The sequence below is a fragment of the Augochlora pura genome, chromosome 3 (genome assembly GCF_028453695.1).
Source record: "Augochlora pura isolate Apur16 chromosome 3, APUR_v2.2.1, whole genome shotgun sequence".
NCBI lineage: Eukaryota > Metazoa > Arthropoda > Insecta > Hymenoptera > Halictidae > Augochlora > Augochlora pura.
The window spans coordinates 15,054,394-15,077,130 of record NC_135774.1 but is presented as its reverse complement, the minus strand read 5'-3'; the positions used below and the strand labels follow the sequence as shown (position 1 = coordinate 15,077,130).

Sequence of the window (22,737 nt, the reverse complement as noted above, 5' to 3'; positions counted from 1 at the left end):
GCCACCTTGGCCCTATTGTTCCCCGAGCTCTCCACTCCTAGACTCCGCGATCGCGAACGGAAACGCGGCAGTCGCTCGCTGGCAGCGTTCAGGCCGCTCGACGTCACCGTTCTAAAGCCGAACAATCCAGGTCGCAATTATCGTAATTGCTCTTCACCGGCTGTATACCCTTTCCTTTTGTTTCGCCGGGTAACAAGCCCTCTTCCGCGCCGGAACAAGACCTCGGCAGTCGCGTTCCCTCCAGCGCCGACACGCTCCCGTTTGTTCGCGAACGGCCCGAGGCTGGCCGGCCGCGGAGCCGCTGGACGGATCGAATAAAACTTGCGGGTAAAACTCTCCGAGGAAATCGCGCCGGAACGAGCAACGTTCTCGCGGAGAGGAGGATGATCTTTGTGCTGAGCGATTCAGCGACTGGGGACCAGGGAATCCTCGTGTCAGTCGATCGTCGATCCGATCGGTCGAGGAAGCCGCGGCGCGCTTTTACGACGTATCAATCCCGGCGTTCACCAACCGACGGGGGCTATAGCTTTTCAAGGGCGGTCGCAGTCGGCCCCAATTATTGATCCTTCGGAAGCGGCTTCCGGATCTAGCTCGCGAACACTCGGACTAAAACTTGAGTGGGTGAAACGGCCCGGACCGAGCCCGGAGCCATGGCCTGTGCGGAGGAGACGGCGAGCGAGAACGGAGGCGGGCGAAATGGAGAAAATGGGGCGATCCGCGGGGTGTTCCGGGCTCGTATAAGGATTCCGCGAGGGGATTCTATCTCGTTCGCCCGTTTCGTGCCGATCTAACCGAGACAATTCCGCGTCGCGAGGATCCGAGACCGATTGGCTGGAACTGCGCGCTTTCGCGGGGGAACGTCGGCCTCGTCGGAGGCGGTGCCGCTTCTCTGCCCTCTAATAGAAAGTCGTTAGAGCCGTGGTAATCCCTCTCTCGTTATGCATGCAGCCTTTGGAAATATTAATGACTCCAGAGACCCTATTCCGTTTCCTTCGAGCGCCGCGCGAATGACAATTTACGATCATCGCTGTTACCCGGTTGCCATCCGTCGGCCGCGTCTTATGTCATGCGACACGTCTTCCTGCCTTTGACGGCCCAACAGCGGCCGCCATTTCGATCTCGGCTAGACGAAATTTATTGACAGCAGGTTACCGTCGCTGGGACTTTTAACATTTATTACGTATTTATTAGATATAATCAGACTGCGGATTTTTATGTTAAATGAAAATGTATGTTAGCTTTTGAATGATTTTAATGAAGTATAAATAATATAATCAGGAAATTTGGTCTACTCATTTTTGTTATAAATGAATAAAATCCGCAGACTAAGTATAGTAATAATAATAATGTTTCTTTAACGAGATGAACCCTTAATACGTACGCTACACCGTATAAGTAACCTCGGTTAAATCATTAAAATAAAAATTCTCAATCTAGTAATAACTAGAGCAACCTCGACGCTGTCATATGTATAGTTACTTGATAGAAAAATCAACCAAACTGTTATGTCCACGATGAAGAAACATCGCACGTAAAGTTTTGACCCCCTTACGATACAGTTTTGGCCGGAAGTTCTGTCCAGAAAGATCGCAGATTTCTTTCGCGCCGCTCCCATTGTAAGTTTCGAAAAATAGGTGAGGGTCAAAGGTGGCAAAAATACGTCGACGGTTTCAGTTAACGCGTCCGCCACGTTAAACGGTGTCACTGTCTATCGACGTATCGACAAACTACAGTGAGGCCAGCCTCGAACCAAGCCGCGCGAGTCGATGCCCGGGGTTGATCGAATCGGTGGCCTTCGCGGAATCAGGACACCTGCCACCGCGCCCCGCGCGACCTGCACCCACCGCGCGCGGTTCATCGGTGATCCTCGATTAATATCCCATATGGAACTTCCCTGTATCGCGACGCGATCGAGTGACAGGCGATCGAGCGCGAGGAACGAGCGAGGCCCGCCGGAACAGGACGGACATCCGAGCCGAGATCATTAGGGCCGATCCACGGCGCGGTATCGCGGTCGGATTGATTCGCGCTGGATCGCGCAGCTTCCGGCGAGCGGCAAGGGGACACGGGTCGCTTGTCGTCGAATTGATCACGCGACTGCGAGAATAATGGTCGGCCGCCGATTCCGGGGCCGGGCGGCCATAACTTACGTCGTGCCGGTTCGTAAGCCTCGATCGATGGCCGGCCGTTAATCTCGCGGCGGGGTCTACTTTTCGGTGAATGAAAGGACCGGGATCGGTCAAGATGACGTTTAATCGGTGTGCTTAATCGACGGCGTCGTTACAAACGTGTGTGGCGCGCAAACAAATGTACAAATGAAACGAAGTACCGCCCCCCCCCCGCTGCTTCGATCCGCCGCGAGCCGTTGCGAGTCGTCGCTTTCACTGCTGCAGTCGATCGAAGCCGGTTCCGTAGAAGTAGAATGGAAAATGCAAGGTTCTTCTCTTCCTCTCCTTCCCCTGTCTCGCTCTCTCCCCACGTGGCGTTCCCAGTCTTTCCCGCGTTTAATCGCCGGTCATCATTTCCATGAACTCTGCGGGATGAAAGAAAGCAGACGCAATTAGGGGGCCCGGTTCCGGCTATTCCGCGACGGAGCTATTACGCTCGCTACCCTAGCCGGGATCGACCAAGAGATCCTGAAGATTACGGGGGCCGCGCGCGCCACCCTTTTCAATTCCGCGACGAATGTTTCTCTCCTGCGGCGCAAGTAGGTCGTCCTTGCCCTTTTATGCCCGAGCCACCGAGCTTTTTCAGAGGAGACTTTCAAAGACCGGTATTAAGACGTTCGTGGTTTAATCAAGAAGCAGCCCGCGCGGCCGCTTGGAAATTTCAAAAACCGACGCGCCTTATTTCGATTGCTCGACGCGCGCGAAAGGAGCGTGGGATTCCCGGTTGTTTGTTCCCGGGCTCGGCGATATCGAGGCGAGGATACGAAAGCGAGATCCGCAAGGCGGGGGGAAAAAGATAGCTCTACCGTCAAAGTCAACAGTGCCGGATCCGTCGGTATCAATTTCAGCGATCATGCCGTCCATTTGATCGGGCGTTATCTGATCGTCGAGGGCGGCCAGGATCTCTCTCAGCGAGCTGGTGGGAATATATCCGTTCCCCTCCTTGTCGTACAGTCTGAAAGCCTCCTTCAGCTCCTTCTGCAGCGCCTCGTCGTCCTCCTCTTGGAAGTGGGACGCCACCCGGTAGAACGAGTCGAAATTCAATTTGCCGCTGCCTGAAAATCAAACCGGCCGCGATTAGAATCCACTATAGGGCGAGAGGGGGGATTAAGCTTGCGCACAGTGGCCTACATGTTTATCGTGACCAAAATAAATTTTTTTATTCATCGATAATACTTCGAAGATTCGAAATCCTAAATACCAGCCATTTTAAATAATTATATGCTCGGAGGCATTACGCTAATAACAAGGAGTGGAAATTCGTATGAAATTCTGAGACATCGCTAAAATTGTTCTATCACGTCCTAAAATAATTTTCATACTAACAAAATTTATATCGAAAAAATTATTTAAAGTAAAACTGTTGGAATATATCAATTTTGTATACATAAAATTCGCTGTACAAAATGGAAACATTATAAGCCAGAGAAATTATTTCAGATTTATAATTAAAGTAGCTCAAAGTGCCAAGGATTAATTAATTCTTCGCACTTGTAAATCCTAAATAATTAAGGCAAATTATAATTATATTACAAAATCATGTGACAAGAAAATGTCTCTACAATAATCTCTACAGTAACTGAATATTCGCTGCAAATGATTAAAGTTATTTATGAATAATATATATAATATGAATACGATAATATGAATATAAAATATATAATATCATAATATGAATATATATTTTTGATTTAGTAATGTTATAGCTGGGGCCAAGGCGAATTCAACGACCTGCTACCCCGCGATCCCCGTCCACTAATAACGCTAAAATAATTTTGGTCGCGATAAACGCAGCCGGTCGACGTAAACAACTCCCGTTCGGCTGCTTCTCCCGTTTCCCTTTCGCGGCTCGTCGGTTTTTCACCGACGGGAAAACAGTAGGAGGACAATATACTTGGTAGCGTTCCAAGCGATCCGGTTTACGCAACGAAGAAATTCCAAATTTATAACGGAGGACACGCGGTCGGGAAAGGGATCGTCGGATGGAAAACGATGGACTGTGGCGAGCAGGGCACCGATCCATTCGACTCTCTTCGTTGGATAGCTGGATCCGTGTCGGCGCTGACCGGAATACGGGAAGAGAGTTTCGATCGGCGTGCGACCAGGACAATATCTGCATAATAATGCAACTCGACAAAGCGACCCGACAACAACGTCGCGCGAGAGAGAAAGCAAGAGAGAGAGAGAGAGAGACAGAGAGAGAGGGAGAAGGTCGTCTCGGTTCCGAGAGGCGACTCCGAGGGTTTACGCTAATTCCGGCTGGACGTGTCACAGATCAACGTCACCCTTAAACGCTCCACCCTCGGGCCTAACCGATCTGCGAGCGCCGGACTAGAGCGGTTCGATCCGCGTTTCTTAGGAAACGCTATACGTGTCGCGGCGGAACTGCGGACCCGGTAATTCCGAGCCGCACGAGCCACCTTTAACCCCTTCCGACACAGAAATATGACTCGCGAACGGTCTTCGTGGAAACTCGCGCACTTTGCTCGCGTACTTTGATTCAGTGCTCGTCATACTATAGGATCGAGGCATTCGGTGCGAGAATGTTTTAATTCCGATGAAATCATTTTGCAAAATTAACAAAACGAGGGTGTTGAAAATATTGAGAAAATATTTAGAAATATTGGTAGTATTTTATAAATATTGGTCGCAAGTAGTTCTTGCTTTCAAATGAAAAGACAAGTATAATGATCAATATGTCCAGATAAAATCAACAATTCGTCGACAATAGGTTACAGTTTTTTGTGTATGCTAACCCTTTTTACTGTAAGAAACAGGAATTCTTTCTAAAAGGTTTATGAATTTACGGTACAATTTATACGCTTATACGATATAATTTATACGTTAATACGATATACCTCTGCTTCGACAATAACATCCAATGATCGATTATTGCATTTAAATAATAATTCACTTCCCCGCGATCAGACTATCTAGTTATATCAAATAACTTCGTTCACTTTAATTCCCTCATATAAAATCAATGAGCGAGCCTTTCATCCGTCTTTTCCGCTTCCAAACTAGGTTATGTTGTTTTTGCACCGATTGCCTCCCTCGCGGTACCGCCCCCTTGATGAATCCCCCTGTCGATCGCGAGAAAGATGCAGTGTTTCGCGGAAAAGAACAGAAAATGGTCAGCGTGAAAATCGAGTAAATCGGCGGGCTGGTTAACAAGCCGAGGGGAGAGAGAGAGAAAGAGAGAGAAAGAGAGAGAGAGAGATGAAGTGCCTCGAGGGGGGGTACGACTGGAGTAGTAGCCCTTTTACCGTCAGCAGGATTAATAACGGGCGAGACGGGCCGGTCGGGCTCTGCTCGACTAACCCGAGCTTTCAAATTAACGGGTGAACCGGTTTTAATCTTCTCAGCGGCGTGGATCGCGTGGGTGAGAAAGCTCTTTGACGGCGGCCGCGTCTGACGCGCGACTCGTGCCAGAGGGTGCAGACTCTCGCAGTCGATACACGGTGAACCGGGCTGGAATACGGGGCGGAAAGTATGCGAGGAGATAGATAGAGAAATAGAGTGAGAGAGAGAGAGAGAGGGGCTCTCTCCACCCCGACCCAATTCTTTTTCACGGTAAAAAGGAGCCGGCCTCACGGATATCTCCGGCGAGATCCTGTAGGGAGCCATTCTTCTTTTTGAAAGCCCGGTCGCAGGAAATCCCGCGGCGCGGATCATGTCGGCGCTGTATCTCGCGGATCACTGATTCGATCTAGTCCCAAGACCATAATGTAGAGAGAGAGAGAGAGAGAGGGGGAGGGCCGGGCCGAGAGATATCGGGCCGTTTCGATTGGCGACGCTCGGTCGAACGCGGCCCCCGGTATACGGTCTCGGCAACCGTGGCCGCTCGCGGAATCGATTGAAACTCGAGCGGCCACCGGGGGGCTACCTTCGGCGAAAGTTTAGGAAAGTTTTCGCGTCGGTGTGTGTCCGGCTTGCTTTCGTAGCCTCCGCTCATTACGGCATGAATTATTTGGCCACGGTTCGGCGGCGCGATCGAACCGTCCCGCATCGATCGGAAAATTGTTCGCCGGCCGATCCTCGCGGACGGACGATTAACGATTATCACTTAAACGGATTTAGAGCATCCTCGGATAAACGCACCTTCCTCGTCCTCCTGCTTCAGTATCACCTCGAGCTCGTGATCGTCGAAAGTGTGCCCCAGGGTGTTCAGGATCGTCCTCACTTTTTCCTTCTCGATCCGGCCCGACTTCGCCGAGTCGAACATGGAGAAAGCCCTCCTGAGCACTGTAAAACACACAAGCAATCGCCGGTGTACAACCTCTCGCACGGCAAATGAACGGCGGCTTCATTGCCGAGAGAAGATTGCGGCTCCGACGGTTTAACTAGGATTTTTTTTCATTCGAGCGATAGAAGACTGGATTATCTGACAGAAATTTAACGCGTCGCCGATCGGTAATTTTTATATTAACGTAACGCTAGCATTAAAAAATTTGTATTTATTTTATTTTATTTTTTATTTTTATTTATTTATTTTATTCGTCGCGAAAGGTATCTAATGTTTAAAATATTGTATGATAATCTGTCAATAATAGATTGTCATGGCAACCGCGAGACGCAGGCAACTGGTCGGTGGAGGGTTAAATAATGGAAACAATGTCAGATAATTTTCTATTGCTATGCACTTTTGTTAATCAAATTATGTGATTGCAATTGCTGGATCAAGATGTACGAAGATTCCTGATGCCATCATTAAGGCGACACTTGTTCTCAAAGGTTTAATTTTCAAAGGAAATACTGTCTGAAAAGATTTCTACGATAATTGTCCTTTGTCCTCGCTTAATGCAAGCGAATCGAAACGAATCACAATTTTTCCAATTCTTGATAATTTCGTGTGAAACTCTTACGATCATGTTCGTCATGCTATTCTAAACAAGCTAACACCGTACACAATTATTATTACAGTTACTTGTGCAATAATGAATTTTCCAACTACGGTTTATTACGCAAGCGATTATAATCGTAACTGCGCCGTGTTATAATCAGCAAAACGAGACACGAAGATGAAATAAAAATAAAATAATTCTTTAGAATCTATTAAATAAACAATTGAGATTTTAACAGCGAGGACAAGCTTTCTCAGTTATAGTGTAAATATACCAAGAAGACGAATGAAATTGAGAACCGAATAATTAAAAGAAAGCGCAAGCAATTAAAAAGTATGAAAAGAGAATGCGACCAATTAAAAAGACAATTGGAGAAGAAAAGTGTCTCGTCTCTATGATAACTGTCAGAGGTGTTTAAGACCAGTTGCGAGCGGCTAGTGTCCCGGACCGAATGGAATTTCGCAAATCCGAGGAAAGTAGTCCGCGGCGTTGCGGGCGTCGTGACGCCGCCGTAGAATTTATTTACACGTGCCCGAGAGCGGCGCGTGTATTAATATAACGGGCCGGGGCCAGTCGATCCGCGGTTTATTTTGCGATTGCGAGTCCGATTGCGCAACTCGCGGAGCATCTCCCATGGAACGCGGCCGGGTGCGAGGATGGTGTCGCGGCGTTGAATCGAACCGCGACACGATTTGGCAGCGATCGGGTCTGGCCGCGCGTCGCCGCGACAAATCTTAATGAGCGACCAAGCAGCCGCGGTTTGGCCGGTCTTTGAAGTCGCCCCCGTTGCGTCTAGCACCGTGAAATACGCGTCGGTCGCGACCCAAATTTTCGCGCAGCTCGCGGCCGTCCGTCGCTCGTCGTCCTTCCGTGGAGGAACGCCGTACTTGTTGACGCGACCGATGATGAAGCGCGCGGTCCAAAGAAGCGGATCCTATATTCTACGTGGCCACGGTTCCGGTCTCCGCGATCGGCTACTCACTTTTCACTTGTTCCTCGTCCTGAAACAGAAACAACAACTCTCAGTTCTGCGACCCAGTTTCCGAGCGACACGAGGCGCCCGCGCGCGACACTTTTATCAGCTCCCCTGGAAACTCGCCGTCATTAGACTCTGTCGACGTTCCCTTTTTTTTTACGTTTTTTTTTCGCCGTTCCGACGGGAAATTTGCTCTACCAGATCGTCGACGGAGGACCGCGAATATTTAGGCGTTCGCAGCTAGGACTCGGCCACCGGTCACCGTCCAACGATCGCGAGAATTTCTGTTCCACTTTCCGAGCGGCCCGGTAATCCGTCGCGCGAGTCGACAAAGTCTTTTTAATCGGACTACCGAGAGGAAAGCGTGAGGAGGAAGGGGGGCGAAGGGATAGGACGATTTTCTACGCGCGGAAACAAACGTCGCGAACGGACGATTCGAAACGTGGAAACTAACCATCTTCCGGCTTTCCTCGCCGCGGAACTACGACGTGTCTCTTGGTTCTCTCTCACTAACGGCTTATCCGCGCTGGATATATCTTTTATAAGCTTAGCCGGCACCGGTGGTAGGGGGAGAAGAGCCGTTCTTCTCTTCTCTCGCGTCTTCCCTTCCACGCGAAGCTGTCGAAATTCACAGCTCTCTCTCTCTCTCCTTCGCAGCGTGAGCCGACGCCAGCTCGCGGCCGTGCTATAATGCTACGGTTCCCCCCGTGGAAACGGTTAACCAACGGGCTCGAAACACCACGGGCTCGATTCAAGGCCGGCCTGTCAAAGAACCGCCTCGGCTTTTCGGTCTCTTTAACCGCGCCGCGCCGTGCTCCGCGAACTCTTTCAGCTCGAAATTACATTTTTCGGGCATTACAGGGCCAAACAATTTTTCTATAGGTTCGTTGGCGGAGATTGTAGACTTTTCGACAAGAGAAGAATTTTGAAAGTTTATTGCAAGAGGTATAAATTAGGTGGAAATATTTTTTCTCTTTTAAAGATTGCAATAGGTGGAGAATAATGTAATAATGATTCTAAGTTGTTTTAATGTCTGTCTCGTTACGTATTTGAGTTATTTATTTTTATTATTAATATATAAGGCTGACAGTGTATCGATAGCTCTTCAAAGATTCAGAAATTTAAGTTATTGACTGTATTAAATAATTATATACCCGGGCCTTTCAATATTTATTCTCCGTTCAAATTTAATTCAAAAAGCACAATTTTTAGAAAAAAAAATTATTTTCGATTACAAAAAATTAGTTTAGAAATAATTACGATTCTCAGAAAATTAATACATATTTTCGAGTGTTAAATATTACGAAATGAATCGAATAAACTATTACATTATAACTGGATCAGGAAAAATAATAATTGTCTGCATCATCTGCGAGATACAGAAACTGCACAGTCATTTCCACCTTTCTTTATTTACGCGTCAAAGATAATGCAATACTTTTAAATTCCTGAAATATTTCGACCATTTTATATCCAATAGATCAATGCCTGTATGCACAAGCCCCGCGTTCTAATTATAACCATAAACCTTGAAGCAACTATCAAATAATTGAAGCCGCGGAAAGCGAATTCCCGGAGCAGCGTGCGCCGTACGAGATCGACGTCCACCGTTGGATCTTTCGACAGCGCTATCCCGGAGTCGAATTACCAACCCTTTGCCCCGGGAAGCTCGCCGCAATAATGGCGCACGCTTCGCCGGGAAAGTGCATCATCGGCTACCCGACGCGTACAGGCATTCTCCTGGTCGAATTCGATGATCGTCGCGGATGCACCGAATCGGGGATACGTCGTTGCGACGGTCGGAAGTTTCGGCAAACAGCGCTCGTAAAACGTGGAAAGTTCTCGAGTCGGAGTCTGTAAATCATCGAGAGAGAGAAAGAGAGAGAAAACGGGGGAGAGAGAGATAGAGAGAGAGAGAAATTGAGAGTAAGAGAGAGATAAAGATTGAGTGTGAGAGAGAGATAAAAATTGAGCGTGAGAGAGAGATAAAGATTGAGAGTGAGAGAGAGATAAAGATTGAGAGTGAGAGAGATAGAAGACTCGAGGTTGCAGCGACGCGATAAATCGGCTCGGAGCGCCGGCCGCGTCGCCCTCCCCGCAGGATTGCACGTCCGAAAATGGGTAAACGCGGCGCATTACGCAACGGACGTATTACTTAGAGCCGCGGCCCGTTATGCGACTGTTTTCTGCGTGGGCTCGGATAGCCTGCCAAAAACTTTGAGGGAAAAGCAATAAAATTTTCGTGCGCGGTCCGCGCGAAGGCGGCCCCGGGTCGTGCCGGGCACCGCGGGTGCCGGGGGGGGGGGGGCGGAAAGAAGAAGTGGGGGGACGGCGGGTGCTATTTCAAAACATTCCAGACTATGATACTACTGGTTTCCATTCAACCAGTCGCCGCAGCCGTCGTTCGCGGCGATGTATATCGCCGATTCTTTCTATCGGCCCCGGGGAAATTTAATATCCTCCGGAATTCCTCGAGTTATCGTTGCAAACAATTCGCCGCGTCACGATTGGATCGTCGCTGTTAATTTGCGAAAAGTGAACTGGATTATAGCGCGCAGAAAATAGTAGAAACCGCGCGCTCGCGCGCGCGCGATCCTGGAACTGTGGTACGAAACGCAACCGTCACTGAAATTAGTCCGCCCGAATTCTCTGGTTCGTCGCCGCATCGATACGGTTGCACAACGCTGTAACCCGATGCACCGCGCGTTCCGCAAAAAGGTAGCAGAGCCCCCGCGCGCGCCGCGCCTCGCCACCCCCCCCCCCCCCTCCACCACCGTAAGGACGGGGGAGCGAAGACGCGCGTTTCTTGCCGCGTTTTTTCGTGGCCGCGTGGCCCGCGGTGATATAGTGCTTTTCGTAAGAACGCGGTAGACGGCGGACGCTATAATTATCTCGTCAGTTCCGCCCACACGCGGCCGCCCTGCCGCCTCCACCGCTGAATTATTATTTGAATAAACTCGCCGGTATTATTAGATCGTCCAATACCGATTGTGTATCACGCGGAGTCGGCTCCTATATTTAGAGGAAAGTCTACCTTTGCGCGGGTAATTGGACAAACAGGTCGACGAACCCTGCGCGGGCACGTCTTCGCTCCCTTCGATCGCGATCGGCCGCCATCTTCGGAAAAAAGACCGCGATCTGCCTCTCACCGCCGGCTCAGCGCCGGCTCAGCGCCGGCTCAGCGCCGGCTCAGCGAGAGACTTTCGCCGAGGAATTCGACGAACGTGTCGTCGCTCGGGTCTCGCGGCATCCTCCTTGGCCTCGTTGCCGACGACGGTTTCCGGCCGGCAGTTTGTATCAACTAACTCGATTTATTTGCCACCGATAGGCATCCGCGCCGTCGGGATCCGAAACCGTTTCCAGAGATCCGAATCTTTGCGGAACCACCGTTCGGATCCGCGATAACAACGGCGCTCGGATTCGATTCGCGGATCGCCGCCGGCCAAAAAAGCTCTCCCTTCTACCGACGATAATATGCTCGACGGATTCGGGTTAACCACTTGCACTATTGGGTTGGCAACTAAGTAATCGCGGATTCGAAATAAGAAGAGAAATTCATTTGCTTTGAATTCAATTCTTTTGCTTAAAAATATAAGTTTATCCGATTAGACAAATCAATTTTCACGCTGCCTTTCTTTCAAAGCTTCATTTTAATATACTGTATATAACATAAAAGTCGTGCTCGCGACGCTTGCTTTTTTTGGAGATAATATAATAAAATATGTCTGAAACGCGCGCCTTGCCATTTCATCTTCAAACTATAATAAAAACGAAACTAAAATAATTAATCGGTGCAATTTTCTTACTAAATTAAAGGTGGAAGTCCAAACAGCAAGAAAACATTATAGATCGGGTGCTTTAATTCTGCCTTTTTGGAAATAATACAATAAAATATGTCTTCTTGTCCTTCGATCTTCAAACGGTGATAAAAACGAAACTAAATAACTATTCGATACAATTTTCTTACTAAGTTGAAGATGAAAGTCCAGACTTTTTCACTAACGAACACTCATTTTGATAATACAATTTTATCATTTGGCCGTGCTTCTCAATCGTGTAACTTGCCATGGTGATTTGGCATAACCGACTGAATTGTAAACAACAGATTTAATCGACGCATTCAAAACATCGTGGCCGCTACAGAGTGTCAACATCGACCCGTCCCTATTGAAAAACCCGCTAGAAATCGCTTGATCCTAGAACTACTGCCGATCGATGCAGTCGTTTCGACGATTTGCATCACTGACTTAAATCGGTTCATCGCTGTCACGCGAATTGTAGAAAATACCGAAACGGTCTCGGTAAAAATGTTGCCGCGACAGTTGCACCGTTTTCAGGGGCGTTGCTGGCGGTGGAACGTCGACGGAATTGTTTTTTTGCTCGGGGCTCGAGATGCCCCAGAAAAAAATTGCAAACCGGAATGAGAAGAGCAAGCATGAGAATAAAGGGTTTAATAGCTGCGCGCAACATTTTTGTAGTGGGCCTGGCACGGAGAAACGTTGTTACGATGCAGCGATGAGCTACGGAGGATTTGTTGAAACGTTGTTCGCGAAAAAAATTTGTCGATGCTAATTTTTTTATGCGCTGGCCAAGGTCTGAACTGTTCCAGAAAGAAATTTCCAAGCGGAATAAAAAGTGTAAACATTCGACGAAAAAGATGCAAAATCGTTGCCAGCGCTGCGAGTAAAAATGTCATCACGAAGCATCGTTAAGTTGTAAGATTTTTAAAAACATTCCTACCTGAGGAACGTCGACGCAATTTTTCCTGCTTGCAGTCCAAGGTGCGAAGTATCCTAGAAAAAATCCTGAATCCGAAACGAAAAGGGCGAGTTAGTGGAAAAAATTATCAAAGTTCCTCTCCTATTCGAGGAGTTTGTCCCACGATTTAGGTAGTATTTCCTGGCTCCTTTGTTCGGTGACTCTCCTCGCAGCCTGTTTGGCAGCCAAGCAGCACTCGGAGAGTGGCTAGCCCTCGACGTTGACGACGCGCGCGGCATCCGATTGATTCCGTCGATAAACCGGCCCGAAAAAAACGGGACAATAGGCCTCGGCGGCGGGCGACGAGTTAGAATATCTCGGAGATTACCGAGCGTCGTCCCGCAGCGTGTCGCGGCGGAGGCGTGTCATTAGCAGTGGGCCGTGAACAATGCGGCGCCGCGGTGCATCCCGACCTCGAAATGTTGACTCAACGCTCGCTCGTAATTAAAGGTATTGTTCGTCCCGCGACCTTAGCAGAAACGAATCTCTGTTCCGGCCGGCGAAAAATCCCCGTCGTCCTCGCCGGGAAAGAGCGAGCAAGAGCGAGAGAGATAGAGAAAGAGGGAGACACTTGATTTCTCCCCGGGGGCTCGTCTCTTCTCGTTAGCGCATTTTTACCGGCACGAGCTTCGCGCCGAGCGAAAATATCGGGGAAAAAGCCTCTCTGCGATTAAAGCTCTCGTAACCGGGGGGAGGGGGGCCTCCTCCGACGAAACGACTAATTACGAGACGGAAGGCTCGAGCCGATCGGAGTTTGTTCCGCCGCGGGAACAGAGACCGCGGAAAATTCGGTTCCCTAATGGCCCGATCGTCTCGTTTCTGCGAATTTCGCGTGGGGATCAAACGGGGCCGTTCGTCCGCCATCTCTCGATGCGAGTTTATCGCGCGCGGAAACCCGTTTGAGCGTCGCCCAGCAAAGCGGCGGATTAAACGAGGCGCGCGCGGCGCTCTGACCGCTGCATTTTTGATCGCGGCACGATCAAAAGGAATACTCGATCGCCGTTTGTTCCGTGATTCCGCGTTTTATCGCAACGCCGCGCGGAAACCACGGCTTCGACAGCCGCGCAAACGTCGAACTGAAAGCTGATGATCGATCTCGTCCGGCAACCTAACCGACATGCTCTTTTTTTTATTTCCGACGACAGGCTCGCAACAAACCGGCTGACGGTGTCGGACACGTGAACCAGAAGGGCACCACCGGACAGAAGGCGCCTCTGGCCGCCGGACAGAAGGTCGCTCCCGGCGCGAAGGGCTCTCAGAAGCCGGCCCAGAAGCCGTCCGCTCAGAAAGGACAGGTTAAAGTCACGCCCAAGGCGGTCTCCGTCAAGAGCGGCAAGAACAAGAAGAAGGGACAGAGGCAGCAGTATGAACTCAACGTTACCATCAACTTGGTGAGTCTCTGCTTTTTACCCCTCATTATTTTTCACAGTTACAAAGATTAATTGTTCCTTCGACTGTGATAGTTTATCGATTTTTATTGATATTTGCTCAGCGATTAAATATTAACTCTGCAAAGCCAGTCGAAACTGGTCTCCAAATTTTTCTTTTACATTCTTGATATTATAAAAATATTCTTGTCAACAAATTTTTATTAGTTACAGAGTATATTAGAGAATATATTATTAAAGAAAATTGTAAGCCACAGGCTATCCCAAAAAACAAAATTTTTATTCATTCGTTTTACTTAACCTTCGCCTATTGATCGATATATCTTGAAATTTCAATTTAAAATTATTGCACGAGTATGCTCGCTCAACCATAAAATATTGCCACTTCTAAGCAGCGAGTATACTCGGAATATAATCAAAAATTGTATATATATGAGTATAGTCGAAAACAGCTGACTGGTTGACGTCCATCACCGTGCAAAAGCTGATCAAAAAGCGAAGGTGACAATCTTAAGCCTCGCCTTCCAATGCATTGCATTACGAAACGCGTTCAGCTAGTTGCAAAGCTCTAGCCTTCGGATTAGGACCAAGGTAACGTGATCGCACTAGCCGTTCATTACGTTTTCGAGTCGATGAAATTGCGTAGATTGTGATCTTCAATTAGAGACTATTTTTGGCGGCCGAATGACTCCGCTCCCTGGAGAAATCAAGTTCAATTAACACTGGAAGCTCGGCGACTTCTGTGCTCCTAGAAAGATAAAGAGAAAACGGCGCCATAACTTTTTCATAAAAATCGACCTGGGCCCTTTAACCCTTGGACGATGAACCACCTTTTAAACTATAAAATGGATGAAGTTTATATCAATTTGATGCTTTGGTTAACAATTTTACCAAACCTTCTTTTTTGAGTCACTTCACGTAGAATTACGTTAATAAATTAAAAATTAAAAATTATTAATTTTAAATTTAATCTGTTCTTATTTATATTTTAAATGTAACAATTACCAGTGTAATAATTACCAGTGTAATAATTACCAGTGTAATAATTACCGGTGTAATAATTAGCAGTGTAATAGTTGCCAGTGTAACAATTACCAGTGTGACAGTTACCAATGTAACAGTCACCACGTAATAGTCACCAGTGTAACAGAGATTTGTTTCATTTAATTAGGGTTGACCAACAAGACGACGGTATAAATAAATCGGGCCACGAAACAGCCGGTTAATCACAAGGGTTAATTGCAAGGCAAATTGGGATCACGCAGCGGCACTAATCCGTGGGTTGGCGCCTGCACTACCGACTAGAAGTAGAAACGGCCGACAGTGGTCAGACGACCTGCCCCATCCATCAGATGGTAGCACAGGTCCGGGAAGATTTATGCGGGCAGTAGCATCCCAAGATGTTGTTCAACACGCGAATCGATGTTCGTCGCGATCGCGCGGCCAATTGGAAACCATCTTCCACTTAACCCGCGTAGATGGGTGTCGTAAGCAACGATCAATTCTCTGACGCGGGAAGCCGCGATTTCGTCGGGCGGATCGGCTCGTCGAACGCGTTAGTTCGATCTAGGTGATTCCGTTCGAGTTTAGGTGATTCCGTGGCGAGCACGGCGAAGCGGGTCAGGATGGCCGTGATTTTTCGTCGCGCCGACTCCGGAAATAGTATCGCACTCCTCCGCCATCTCGTCGCTGAATCGATGCTCCAAGGAAAACAAACGCTGCTCTCATCACTGGCGATCGACTCGCCTAAAGAAACAGCCGAGAGGATCCACAGGATCCAGCAAAATTAATTAATCCGTTTAACCCTTTCGGTACGAACGTCGGAAATATCCGACGTCCATGCGACGATATAAATGACAAAATTTTATATAAATAACTCTTAATAATTTACATAAATATCTCTAAATATCTCTTAAGCTACAAGCAACAATTTTGTTAAAAAACATTGTCTTGTCAAGCACAGTTTTTATTTAACGCTTAGAAAAATCTTAAGGAGGAAGTCATCCTCGCCATGTGCGAATTTTCGGCGCGACGACTCGTATAGCTAGAGTCTTACGGCGAACAGGATGCTCGTACCGAAAGGGTTAAAGCTTTGTACGTTCACCGACGGACAAGTAGAACAGCTACCGTCTTCGTTGCAATCGCCTGAGAACGATTGAAACACGAATCGCAGCCTCGCAGCCGATGTCTTTCTGTTTATTGACAGGCACGTGCTTCAATTAAGGAGCATTTTCTTGGATTGATCGTGATTTATCGAACTAGGCAAGGTTATGCCTTCGCGGCGTCTACATCGGCAGTTTTATAAAGGTTAAAAGGTTGGCTGGCAGCTTGAGGCAGCCTGTACACTGCGCTATCTTCTTGTACTTTCGTGTGTATTCGTACGATGTTTTGCTATTTGTTCAACTTTGCACGATTCTTGGCAGCTTGCGCATCCTTCATCATCCTCAGAAAGGTTAAAACGTCGGATTAGAGATTATGGCAGATTTTTGGTGTCGAGTGTTTTTAGTGTGTTCGTCGGGGATTTGTGGTTTTCGAAATTAATGGAAGTCTTGGTGGTGTCTTTGTTATCTTTAGAAATAGTAAAAATGTTGTTTGAATGTTAAAATGTCGGATGAGAGTTTAGGATAATCTGTAATCTTCTTCCGTCGAATATGCACGGTATATTCGTTGACGATTTGCAATTTATTCAAATTAATAGAAGTCTTAATATCATATATATCCTTCACCGTCTTCATAAATATTAAAAGCATTGTCCGAATGTTAAAATGTCGTATGAAAACTGAAAGTAATCTATAATCTTCTGCCATAAAGTGTGCGCAGCATGTACGTCGACGATTTACGATTCGTTCAAATTAATAGAAGTCTCGGTAGCATGTAAATCCTTCACCACCCTCGCGAATTTTAAAAATATTGTCTAAATGACAAAGGCAGTATGTCCCCTTCTGCCATCAAGCGTTCGCAGTATATTCGTCGTCGATTCGCGATTTGTTCAACTTAGTACGATTCTTGGCAGCATCTAGATCCTTCATCATCCTCCCAAAGGTTAAAATGTCGGCTGTGAAGTTGAGGTAGCCGCTGTTCTTCTGGCATGTGGTACTCGCGGTATATTCATCGACGAGTTATGACAATGCGAACTCTGTAATCTCGTTTCTTATTGTCACTCCAATAAATTTTCTACGAATTTAGAATGATTCGATTTATGGAACAATTTGTTACGAATGTATCTAAATGCTCCATTAATCGATCTTTTTAATCTAGAGAATAATTTTACATAAAATTGTACGATTAATCAATTTTAAAATCAGTTGCTGGAAATTCGTGATTTTAGAGTTACTTTATCTTTTTTAAGTTATATTTATAATATATACAGTAGAACCTTTCGTACATTAGTATTTATTTGTGGAGTAAATAAATTGTGTGACAAGGTAAATAAAATAATAAAATAAAAGATAACTCTTAGTATCACTGTTAATACTAAATTAATAATTAAATTAATAATATTAAATAAAAGTATAACTTATTATCGCTATAATAATAATAATTATTATTATTACGTTCTCCATCACCGTCTTAAAATTGAAAAGTCCACCCTGCAAGCTAAAGATAACCTGCACCTCTACCAAGCACTCTCAATCCCTCCATCGACGAGTCACGATTTGTCACAACCTGACATAAGCCTCCGTATCATCTACATTCTCAATCATCTTCCAAAAGGTGAACAGGTCGGCTGGTAGTTCGAGATAGCCGGTACCCTTCCGGCATCGAGCACTCTCTTGCACCCATCGACGCGGTTCCTTCGCCACGGTAGAAATCTCGGTAGCATCTACGTCCTCCATCATCCACGGAAAGGTGAAACGGTCAGAGCTGGCCAGCTAGAACGCGGCTCCGACCCCGCTCGTAATTTCCACGGGGTTCAAGAAACTCGACTCTATCTGGCACGAGAATCGCGTCCCAATTGGAGATCCGCGGATGATAAGATCGCCTAAAGTTAGCCCTGCCCGTGGTATTCGCGTCGTTGCGACGGGTCGCGCAGTCGGCGCCCGCCAAAATCGGGTGACACGCGGCTGATTCAGCGATCGCGTTTTGTTGTGCACCGGCGACGCCGCGAGAGATTTGTCACGGAGGTGTGCGTACGTATCGTCGTTCGGAACAAGCATCGAGTGACACCGGTCGGCTTGGCAGAGGTGTCGCGCACGGCCATCGCGGACAGATCGAGGAGTCCGCGGTTCGAGAGGCGAGCACGGCGGACGACGATTCCGTGGGTAAATAAAGAATAGACCGTCGGCCAATAGTCGGCTGACAAGTTAAAAACAGCCGAAGGTTGTCTAAAGATTCACGGCCAGTCGCGTCGGCATGCGTCGCTGTGAAAGGACAATGAAAATCGGAGAGTGGTGGCTGAGATCCCCTCTACGCGGGTCGGGTTTGGGGGACAGGGTAGGTGGGGAGGGGCCAACACCACTTTCTCGGATGCAATCGCCGGCGAGCAAATTCGTTTGTTTTCCGCGGGTGCAACTACGGTCGCCGGGACCACGCGCCAGAGCCTAATCTCTCCGCGCCGGGGGTGGGGGCATCAGAATGAACCCGAGACGCGTCGAACCGCCTGGCGTGGTCGCAAACAACCGGTGACGTTGCCGACGATCGGTCCATAAATATTATTTCTGTGTCAGCGTTGTCGCGCCGTTGCGTTTTGACGTGCCGCGAGCTTAGGCGAGCTTAGGCTAGCTTAGGCGAGAGGTCGGACCGTTCTACGGGGTGGTAATCGAAGGGGTGCGGCGTATGCCAGTGTATTCGATCAGTGGATAAAGTGTCCCGCGACATGACAGACACCGAGAAGAAGTACACCACCGCCTACGGGAAGCTGCGCAGGCTGACCAGCACCATAGACTGCGAGATCCGCCAGAGAAGCGTAAGCAAACCAATTCGGCCGTAAGGCGATCACGTATAGAACCCGTAAAGAGTTCGAACGACTACAATGCTTTATGACTACAATACTCTACGACTACAATGCTTTATGGCTACAATGCTCTACGACTACAATGTCTTATTACGCTGAATTCAAGAGAAACGACTCGACCGACCGATTCCATCTCGCGCTTTCTTAGATCACGATCCGCGGTTTTAACTCCTCCTCGCCGTCTTCTTCCGCTTTCGGAACGGAATTCAAAGTGATCGGGCTAATGTATAAATGCGGCGCAGACGGACGGACACTGGCAAAGCCTCGGCCGACTTTCCGCGAGTTTATGCGAGAGAGCCTGCCTGCCGCTGAAACGCCGGGAAACTACGTGACCCAGTTGAATACCAACTCGCGTCTACTTCCGAGGAACCATCGAACCAAAGAGCTTCGCTCCTGCGAGACGGATACGACAGCGACAGCCTGTCCCTTTCCCATAGGGCTCGCGATTATACGTCCGCCGAATGCCTTCTCCGTCGTACGTAATCCGCGAAGCTCGTTCGGCGACGCCTTCGAACGAAAACGACCGTCGTCGATTAGCCGCAGCTTTCGTTTACCACCGGAATTCGCAGCGATGATCGCTTTGTATCAGACGATTGCTTTGTATCACCAATTTCTCGGTGAAATCGACGAATTTTAGATGGGAATTTAGGAGACGAAGATTTTTCTTTTGCTCGGTGATGTTTTCTTTAAGAGATAGTAGTAGATTTTAAGATTTAATTGCAATTTATGATATTGAAATAATTTTTGATAGGATTATCAAGAGTATTGCTAAAGAAATTGTGGTATATATTATTAATAATAGTTGTAATTATGTAATAATATACGTACGATCGTGACAGTTTTTTCGAAAAATATTTGGACCGAAATTGTAGGACTAAGTATCAGGCATAATTAATAAAATAATTTATTCAGGATTTTCACGTATATTACCTGGGAGAAGTTGTAGAATTTATTGCTGAAAATATTTATAATTATTACATAGCTTGCGCAAACTGATTACCTTCGGCTAGAGGCTAGACGTTATTGCCAATAATAAAAGATGTGACTAATGGACACTGTGCACCTATTTCGATACACGCTCGATTCTCAATTTTAATATTTCAATCCATGTAAATTTCTGGTCACATTTTACCAAATAATATTAATTCGACGCAAGATGACGTGATGATCTTTTCACGAGATCTTAATTATAACTCCGAGATGACCAATAAGAATATTAATAACAATTGGCAACACCATCAACCTAAAAGATCAAAGTAAATACCTTGCAAACAGACACTTAAGAAGCAATTTCACTCCATAAAGGGTTAGCAATTACTTGAAACAAATGACTGGAACTTTTATAAAAAATAACAAAGTTAGATTTATGTAAACTTCGTGCACTTCTTATTGCGATATCTGCTAAAATAAAAAAGTTTATCAAAACTAACGAAGAAATACATCAGAAATCGTGAAAGAAAAAGCATGAATTACAACGTCCTCTATTTCGAACTGCAGCTACCTTTGAAAACAAATACCTCTCTAAAGAAGCACTCGCGAGAAGGAAGACTTGTTTGTCTCCGACTTCCTTCCACCCATAGTTCCACGGAACCCAGCATTAATCTCGCCCTTAATCTCGTTTCCGGGGCATCGAAGTAGCGTTTCGTTTTCGGCCGCGGGTTTGTTCCAGACACGATTTCTGCAGCGAATCCATTATTATTATTACCTGGCCGTTTCTATGCCCGTAGCAGGCGGCCGCCGGGGGTAGCTTAACAGGCAATTGGCCAAGAGCCGAGTGAATGGCGGACAAGCTGATATACGCGAGCATCGCGCGCTAACGAACGAAATCGAGTGTCAGAGGAGGGATCCTTCGGTGTTCCATTTCCGTGGAGGTTCTCGACGATCCTCGCGCGTTTCTCGAGGCATGCCTCGGCACTACATCGGCCAGGAGAGCTATCTGACATAATCCGCGACCTCTTTGCCGGTCTAACCGGGCAGGGGTGGAGAGGGGGTTGGGCTGATAACGGCTGGCCGGACAGCTGATAAGTCAACGTCCCTGTAATCGCGTTATACCGGCATATGTTCCTTAATCCCTCCGTCTACTAATGCTGATTTAACAATGTCGGGCCGGGCCGGGCCGGGCCGCGTGTAGGAAGCGGATAAGCCGGCGTTGCTGTTACGCCGCCTCGAACAATTTGCAAGTTAGAACACGGTCGTTAATTCTGCCAATTCTGCGTATATTCGTACGCTCTCGCGTAGCCGAGCCCGAGCGTAGCCGGGGCGTGTGTTTGATTTAAACGCCGGCCGGGACGGCATCGAACCGAGTCGTATTAATTAACTCCGGGGGCACCGAGGCACCGAGGCGGACGTTCCTCGAATTCCGCGGCGAACGCCCGTTTTCGTGGTTCCGTCCGCAACGGAGCGACGTGGAAACGGAAAAGAAAAAGGGAAGAAAGTCGGGCAAAGAGCAGAAAGGATTAATCACTCGTCGGCGGGGCGGCCGGCACAATTATCGGCCGGAGGAAACTATCCGCGCCCGGTTAATTCGATTGAATTAATGAGATTTCGGCCGACGGGAATTGGCAGCGTTCCGCAAACAGGCCGCGCGCGGCGCGTGTCGCCGCGCATATTAAGTTTTTAATGGGATGCTACTGCGACGCGCCGAGCGCGATAACAATTTAACGAAATCACGCGGCGCGTTGACGAACGCGCCTCTCTCTCTCTCTCTCTCTCTCTCGGTCTCCTTCGCTTTTCACCAATCCAGCCTCTTCTGCTTTCTTTTTCAGTCCGAGTATGGGCTCACGGAGGATCAAGTGGCCGGTAAGTTCGAAACCAACCGACGTTCAACCGCACACCGGCTCTCTATCGCGCACGCCGCGCGGAGAGCTAACGACCGAAATCTTACTCGCTAACGAATATCAGAGGCCTGCACTCGACGCCCGTTTCGTTCCGTTTCGTTTCGTAAATTAAAGCAGCGGCGAGTGGCTCCACGGTTCCGACGCAATGCCGCAAACCTCGCTAATTGAGCCGTTTCCGGATCATTACTGCGGAACGCACAGTGCCGGACGAATGATTAAGGAGAGATGAAGGAAATTCGTGAAATCTGCTTGCGAATTGTTTGCAAAATGAGGCCTCGATATTTCTTGATTCATTAAAAGAAAGATGGTTTTGGTATGATTCGTCAGAGAAACGAGTCAAAGTCATCTGCGTTTCAACTATTCCAGAATTTAATATAATAAATAAAGTATATAATATACCTTGTTAATATAACAGATTCGTAAATTCTTTCTCACTAGACAAATAACTATAAATAAATTAAAGTCATCTGCCTTTCAATTATTCCAGCATTTAACATAATATATAGCACATACTATACTATATTAATATAACAGATTCGTAACTTCTATCTCGCTAGACGAATCACTATAAATTAATATCTGCTGTTCATAGAAGTCAAATTAGATTCAAAATGACACTAAATCAAATTAAATATACCATATAATGTACTAAATTAAAAAAGTAAGCACATTATACGTATATTGACTGTACGAATTCTTATATGTTGTGAATTCTCATACATGATTCGTATATCGCAACCGTGCGTCCCGGTTTCTTCCAGCATCACGGCTGCATCGACACCCAGGTCCCAGAACCGTGTCAAATTCAAATC

The 22,737-nt window shown here is 47.3% G+C and overlaps 2 protein-coding genes across 4 annotated transcripts in view; one reads left to right on the top strand and one right to left on the bottom strand.

The window, feature by feature from the left end:
• LOC144478757 (neo-calmodulin) overlaps positions 1-22,737 on the top strand; it is a 119,707-nt gene that overhangs the window by 83,033 nt on the left and 13,937 nt on the right. For 2 of the 3 annotated variants that reach the window (XM_078196964.1, XM_078196962.1), the window contains 2 exons: positions 13,892-14,137; positions 21,854-21,887. In XM_078196964.1, the coding sequence (XP_078053090.1) occupies positions 13,892-14,137; positions 21,854-21,887 (280 nt within the window). Of the gene's footprint in view, positions 1-13,891; positions 14,138-18,740; positions 19,041-21,853; positions 21,888-22,737 lie in introns of those variants that run through there. The other variant, XM_078196965.1, reaches the window with a different exon arrangement.
• On the bottom strand, positions 1,235-8,498 carry Tpnciib (troponin C type IIb). The gene is made up of 5 exons (XM_078196849.1): positions 8,443-8,498; positions 7,995-8,013; positions 6,270-6,413; positions 2,975-3,223; positions 1,235-2,533 (listed from the first exon to the last, which is right to left on the bottom strand). Exons 1-5 carry the CDS (start codon positions 8,443-8,445, stop codon positions 2,505-2,507), a joined length of 444 nt encoding a protein of 147 aa, XP_078052975.1. The 5' UTR covers positions 8,446-8,498; the 3' UTR covers positions 1,235-2,504.